At 34.7% G+C, this 7,901-nt stretch overlaps 1 protein-coding gene across 1 annotated transcript; it reads right to left on the reverse strand.

The window, feature by feature from the left end:
• On the reverse strand, positions 2–7,642 carry LOC109358341 (peroxisomal fatty acid beta-oxidation multifunctional protein AIM1-like). The gene is made up of 18 exons (XM_019602509.1): positions 7,395–7,642; positions 7,226–7,297; positions 6,869–6,931; positions 6,719–6,775; positions 6,449–6,516; positions 6,265–6,346; positions 6,104–6,159; positions 5,513–5,815; positions 5,193–5,279; positions 4,590–4,764; positions 3,804–3,925; positions 3,416–3,579; positions 2,730–2,984; positions 2,095–2,216; positions 1,862–1,983; positions 1,589–1,737; positions 966–1,104; positions 2–260 (listed from the first exon to the last, which is right to left on the reverse strand). The coding sequence occupies exons 1-18, from the start codon at positions 7,486–7,488 to the stop codon at positions 216–218; spliced, it is 2,175 nt and encodes a 724-aa protein (XP_019458054.1). The 5' UTR covers positions 7,489–7,642; the 3' UTR covers positions 2–215.

Below are 7,901 nucleotides of genomic sequence, written 5' to 3' on the forward strand. Positions count from 1 at the left end.
ATAAAACTTAAGTCGAACCCGTTGATACTTTTTATAAGAGAATTCAGCAAGGGGATTCTAAGCAATCCCTATAACTACTTTGAAATAACCATGCATGCCCAAACAGCAGCATCAAAACATAATTTTGGGAGACCAAATTATTATTTAACGCAAAAAAGTGGCAAATATGGAGCCATATTTCCTATAACATATTGAAAACTTGGGAAAATCTTTCCTCAGAGACGTGCCACTGATTTTGGTGTAGATGAAGCAGGTGCACTCTGCATAGTTTACAAAACACAATGTCAAACATTTGTCTTTGATAATCAATATGATGTTCTTGTTAGTCAACTTAATATGTGTATAATATAACTAGCATTTTTAGTCCTTAAGTTAAGTTCTTCAAACTTGTTTCAAGTTAGTTCTTTTGCTATTTCTGAAAAAAGGGAGACTATGAAACAGGTTTGAATAATTCAACTATTCAAGGACTAAATCATATATATAATTTAAATGAGGGACTAAATTGCAAGTTGAGTACTTTATTTACAAAGGCTTGAGTAAATTGAATATGAAGAGAATAGTTACATGATTATGTATTAGATTATACTCAAATCAAATACATAGCACCACTAAGACACACACATCTCTTCAAATTAAAGCATGAGTTTAGAATAGTTACAAGTGAGTAACATAAAAAAGAGATATTTAATGTTTCTTCACATTAGATTTTCACTAATAGTTTATAAGTTTTATTTGTTTATATATCAAAGGATAATGTTTATCTTGAAATCCCAATATCCCAACAATGGGATATAATAACTGATGTGGTAGTAGCACCAAAACACATTCATCATATTTTTTTGCCCCCTCCCCAACTAAAGTAAAACCAGATTTGTGATTGTTTAAATAGGAAATGTACTTAAACAAAGATTGAGAAAACTAGAGTCCATGAAATTTGAATAGATAATAAAGAATATGAGTCTTACCAAAGGAATGCCCTTAGTGGCTCTTTCTTCTAAATACCTTGATGGCTTAAAAAAGTTACCATATAATTCTGACCATTTCTTAAGGCTGGTATATACATGATTAGCTCCAACCATATCTGCCCAGAAAACAATACCACCCCTGCCACAAATGTGATTGCAATGATATGTAAGTCAAACAACAAGGTACACTAATACAGAATGCAAACTGCCATGATAAGATATAATCATGATAATTCTCTATACTAATCTCAGACATAGGAGAATAAGGAATGCTCAAAATAGTAGAGATCATGATAAATTTGAGGATTGATCTTCAATAAGGGCGAACTAGAGAGCACCACCAACCAGAAACCACCATTGTTTAACCAGTACTTGGGACAACATTAAGAGCATCAAGTAAAACATTGAGCAACATTGCAGCATGAATACCTTATTCATGCAAGATACCTGTACTCTAGTTTTTGAGAAAATGTTGAATCTTGTACCTGGTACGTACCACGTACCCGGAACATATCCGTGTTGGTGTAATAGATAATATTAAAATATCATGCTCGATTATGTATCATTGATTCCCTTTCTAAGTTTTAAACAATTTAAAAGCAGAGCAAAAGGGGAAAGCCAACCTATAATTCGGGAAGCTCATTCCAAGAACAGATGCCATGTCAAGATCCGATGCTCGTATAACAATCCCTTCTTCTAAGACACGGCATGCCTCATTCACTACTGGAAAGAGTATCATCTCCACAATCTCTTGGTCGGTAACAGATATAGGCTGCAAAAGCAACAAAGATTTTTAGTTTATCCTTACCTAGAGAGAAAGGAAGCTTAGATTTACCCAACTTCAATGCAATGTTAATATAGCTGGGGTCTTTATATGACATGCAAAATAAAAGTACCTTTCCGTTGGGCATAATATTGCAAACTCTTCTAGACTCCTCAATGATTGGTTGCACTGAAGGATCTGGTTTTGGCTTGGAACCCCTTTCATAAATGTAGTACCCTTTCCCATTGTTTTTGCCTGATAGAAAAATAGGAAGCCAAGAATAAAAAGATATTAGTCACATTGAGGCATAATGTTCCTCATACAAAGAAAGGAAGATTTACTGACAAGATCACAATGCAATATTACCATTTCGTCCACTTTTGATCAATAAATGAACCAGTGGAGAACTAAATGTACGGTCGGGAAATGCACCATCAAATTCTTTTGCAACTGCTACAGAAACTCCATAGCCAGCCAAGTCTTGAAGCCTGCAAGACAAAGGATTCACTTCAACCAACAGAACCACATTGCGACAAATGCTTGGAGCCTCACATACTCATGAAACCATGAAGTTTTTCCTTATAATACCAGTCCTTTATTTTAGCAATGTATATGTGCAAAATTGGATTGGCATTTGCAAGGTACAAAATCACGTTTCCACAGAAGCTACAAAGGTAAGATTCCACACAAATATGATTTCCTGCGGTGAAACCAGTTTGCCAAACACGCACGACGCACATCGTAGAAGACTTGATTTGAGATTGAAAAGGGTTATTTGAAATGCACACTAAGTTCAACCAATGTTTCAAAGCTAGAGAATGTTACTGGAACATCAAGATAGTGGCATAGCATTGTTGGCTAAAGCACAATATCTCGACTCTTCTCTAGCGAAGATGCTGAAGGGTGTGGAGGCGAGGGTTGATGAAAAGGTCAATCAAAGCAATAATATTGTAATGGACAAATACCAAGGAAATACAGAAACACCAAGAGGAGAATATTACTGGAAAGGACCCATCGGAAGGCCAAAGTTGCTTATCAATCTGTCGATTCTGAAAACATCCACACCCAAGTTCACGAGCATATGCGCACTTTGTGCATATGGGAAAAACGTTCTGTTCACTGCAAAGCCAGTGCAGTTGCCCACAATAACAGGAGACTTTTTTATGTTTTTCCCAACTGTCATCAGATCTAGAAGTACTTGTGCCGAAGTTTTCTCTGTCCGTACAATCTCCAAAAGAGGCATAATGTGAGCAGGGCTGTTAATCAAGTAGAAAAGTCAGAAAGCATCCATTAAAATGTTCTCAAACAGATATTTGCAACAAATGTAATTTCAATATCTAAATTACTTTGAACTCATTTTGGCTAAATCAATTAACCTGTCACAAATGGCTTGAGTTTACCGAACGAGCCAAAAAATTCCACAGTATCTAGAACAAATTATTTGTAAGAAATATCTACGCACTAACGGTGTAAGAGTTTACATTGTTAGTGTATCATCCATCATTCATGTGTTAACTATCATTTACTCTTAAATAAAAGTAATATACATGAATGGTGGATGATGTATTAAGTATTGACCATATAAAAAAACTTTAAGGTGACAGTGGGTAGATAAGAGAAATAAGATAAAAATCCATTTATTTTCATTTTCCCTATAAAAAAGTATAGGAGAAATAAGATAAATAACCTGAAAAAATGAGCTCCCACGATACGATCTTGAGATCTAGTCTTTTCACCGATGATATTAAGGTCAATAGTTGATGTGTTTGATGCCAAAATACAGTGTGGAGGACAAATCTTCTCAAGATCACTAAAAATACTTTGTTTAAGACTGATATTTTCAATTACAGCCTGCAGAGAGAGAAATAATCTTAATCAACTTCAAATGGTATCAGCAAAGACATGTTACATATCCTATGTAAAATATTCAGAACCATGAGACTGAGAAAATGAACTTCACTTAAATGTGGATAACAAAAACACATTACCAAATTCTTTAAAGGATCGAAGTTCTAACAATCGAAACCAAGTCAACTATTTTCCAATGACTACAAAAAGGTTTTCAGGCAACCAACCTCGACGACCAAGTCCACATCTTTAAAGTCGTTATAATCCACTGCACCTTTAAGAAGTGAGAGTGCTCCATCTGCCTTTTGTTTTGTCAACTTTCCTCTTGTAACTAAGCCATTAACGTTTGCTGCCATACAAAATGAAACAAAAAAATATTTAAAAAAATTGTTATAAGATAAACTTACATGTATCAAGGACGAGAAATTTTACTCTATACTTGACCAGTTATTTTCCCTTGAGTATTTGTGAGGATGTCTAAATGTTTCTAGTTTACAAGATAAAGTCCTTTTTCCATCTCATACTAAGAAAAAATCTATAATGGAGCAATTTAAGCATGATAAGGAAGGATCATCATACTTCAGAGAACTATATATACACTTGGAGGTATAATAACAAGTATTTCTAATAATGCATTTAAATAGAAATTAGTATAGAAGCCATAACAAACATCCTGAATATGTACTGCTGATGATGTGCATATTAAAGCAACCATTTGACAGAGGGTGCATACTACGAAAGTCCTCAAACCTTCTGCCGAACGGATAAGACTAAATTATAATGGGTTAATATCAACAAGAACTTTATATCAAATCAAAAGTTGATGACCTTTACTTACTCACATAGCAGAGCTTTCCCCTGCATAACATACTAATTTTTTAACAAATCCCAAACCATGGAACACAGTCTCAAAGAAAGTTGGAAAAAAACTTATCACTAACATCAAACAATTAGCAATTGACATTCCATCTCCAATTTTCACACTTCACTGACTTGACAGGAATAATCATCACCTTGAATTGTCTTTATTCCCTTCTGAAGATATTCTGAATTGACTTCCTTCAATATAACATGAATGTTGCTTAATATAAGAGCTGTAGCAATGCCGGAACCCATTAAACCTCCCCCGATAACAGCAGCTTTTCTGACATTTCTTGGCTTCAGTCCAATATCAGTTACACCAGGCACCTGACAGAAGACAGTAATAAGTAAATACATTCAGCAAAACCAGAGTAAACTCTCATCTCTTGTTTTATCATGTTCAAAAATGAGAAGATAAGAAATCGATGTTAAAAAAACATGACTTGTGGCCCTATTAGTTTTTAAGACGGAATCAGTTGCTAAATACAATGAAGAGTATAAAACCTTTGTTGTCTGAACCATACAAACAATATTTTTTTAACATTTGGAGGGAGAAAAATCATCCACAATGTATCTTAATTGACAAAAAATTAATTCCAAACAGAAGAAGCACATACATATGATTGAAAACTATAAAAAAAATGAAAGCAAAGGCCAAAGTTCACATGTACTAGTCATCTAATCACTACAAGACAAGAAAAATATTTGTTCAGATCGCAGTATACAGATAAGGAAGAGCATATCTAGCGTTGTACCTTTGATATTGTACGTTGAGCAAAGAAAACGTTAATTAAACCTTTTGAGGTGTCAGCTAGGACTAACTGCTTGAAAACTTCAGACTCCTGCAATTAGTTTTTAGCAATTAGCTGATATTTGAACTGAATAATCTGATCACAAGTTGCAAAAACAGGTAGCAAGATACTTGTAACATAAACCATGCTAGACCGAAAAATAGATAGGAAGAAACATCTATCTCAAACTCAAAAGTGATATGCCATGGAGCTCCGTGAATAAAATGAAAGTACGAAAGCATGTGAGTTACTTCCAAACAAAGACAGTCAGAGAACTATAATACCCTTAGAAGTCCACTGTAGCCTCCACGAACTATTCCAAGTTCAATCAAATCTATGCAAGCCTGGTGCTGAGGCAAATTTGGAGCAGTCTTCTTGGCATTTTGTCTTGCAATTTTCAACACCTCACGTGCTTCAGACAGGGAACCAAGTTTGTCTGTCCTGTGGAGTGAACGAATCCAAGGTTTGCGCGCCTGTCCAATGTCAAGAGCCCACTGGCGAGATACCTTCAGTAACTCCTCAGGAGACACAATAGCATCGATAAGACCTAGTTTATGCCCTTCTTCCGATGAGACTGGTTTAGATGTCTGCAACAGATGCAATATTAAATTTAAATTGGGCACTTATTACAGCACAAAGTTCTTTTAAAATGGGAAAAATGCATGAACAGTTTAAATAAAAAACATTTAGAAGAGTTGATTCCTTTCTAATTTACTTCTAAAGCCTATATTGATAAAATTTAGCTAGCAAGTTATTCCTGAAACTTTACAAAGTTAGCCATTCAATTTTTTATTCATTCAACATGAAAGTTCATCTACTGCAACACAAATGCAATAGAAGCTAAAATAGTTGAAAACAAATGGTCAAAATCTTACCAACATCATTTCAAGACCTTTTGATAGCCCAACAAGCCTTGGAAGACGCTGTGTGCCTTACAGAGTTAACAATAACATTTCAGTAAATGGTAATATATGAGGAAAGGTTCCTTACTCCTAATCTAGTTTACTGAAAACATGTGCATGTAAAAGCTGATCACCTCCAAGTCCCGGAATGACTCCAAGTGTCAGCTCCGGCAGGCCCAGTTGGGTTCTTGGAGCAGCGATACGTGCATGGCATGCCTAAACAATGACAAGGCGTTACATCTCATGCAATGATGAAGACACTTGGACAATGGTTCTTACTTAAAGGAACAATTTGCCTGCTCAATTACAAAGACTAACCAAGGCCAACTCTAAGCCACCTCCAAGAGCAAGACCCTGCACTGCTGCAACAACCGGCTTCTCCGAATCTGTATTGTCAAGAATGTTAATCAATAATGAATCATACTAGAACTAAATACATCATTTATTATCTTAATTCGTTAAATACAGACTTCTCAATAAAAACCTTCACTTGTTGGCTCCTTGATTATTATAGTAAAACCATTGATAATAATGTACAGTCATACATCAGAAATTCAGAAATATCAAAGCTTATAGAATAGTTACAACCTTCAATTAAGTCGGACACTAGCTCCACAGAGACATCAGGGACAATGGAAGCATCCCCTATCAAGAAAACACCAAATATTGTACATTAAAGACCATAATTTAACTAATTTTTAAATCTAACTCAATTGCAAATATGTAATCTTAACTCACCAGTTTCATGAACCTTAGACATGACACTGATGTCAAACCCACCAGAAAATCTCCCACCTTTGCCTGAATTTAAGGGTTAAGAAAAAAATTGAACAATTGCAAAGTTTATTACTTTGACAACCAAATAGTCACCCCAGTTTTCATCATAACATGCAATGAGAGGAATAGTTCAGCAGATATTTAAAACCACATATATAAGAACGAGGCAGACGATGTGAGACTTGTTTCTCAACATGCCCCCTCCATAGTAGTCTGCCGGACTAGACGAAAGTTTACCTTTGACCCATGGCGATGTGGTACTTGCTTCTCAACAATTATTGATAATAAATAACACATGTGAAATCCAAAAAACTATACCAGTCAAAACTATAGCTTTCACATCATTCCTTCTAGCCACCTCTGCAAATTTGTCTTTCAATCCCTTCATAACTGATGAAACCATAAAAATACAAACAGATATAAAAATGACATAGATTTTGATGTAGAAAGAAGTGAAAAGTAGAAGAAATGGTAAAAAGTTTCTGACTTGGAATAGCTAAAGCATTAACAGGAGGGTTGGACATAGTGATGACAGCAACGCCATCATTTCCAACCTCAAGATCAAGCTTAGCAGAACTCATGGAATCAAATTACAAAGTTGGTTCCTTTTTTGCACAGACACTACGTGGTGGTGATGACACCAAAGCCAATATATACAAGGATCAATGCATTGCAAACTACGTAGTCTAGGGAAGAGGTTTGTTACGCCTACTTTTCAAACCCAACTTAAGTTATATATGTAACGTGACACATGTCACTTGTAATTAATAACTAGACTATTATCTTGTTACTCATGTTACATTTTTTTCTTATGATATATAAGATTTGTAAGATGATATATTATGATAATTATGCAAGTGTATTATATATTATATGCACTGAATATAATGATTTATATATTTTCTCTCTATGGTTCACTATTTATTTGGTCAATGATAATGAGATATTAATGATAAATAATACAATAATAATATATAAAACTCATACAATATAA

This window comes from Lupinus angustifolius, chromosome LG10 (genome assembly GCF_001865875.1).
Source record: "Lupinus angustifolius cultivar Tanjil chromosome LG10, LupAngTanjil_v1.0, whole genome shotgun sequence".
NCBI classification, from domain to species: domain Eukaryota; kingdom Viridiplantae; phylum Streptophyta; class Magnoliopsida; order Fabales; family Fabaceae; genus Lupinus; species Lupinus angustifolius.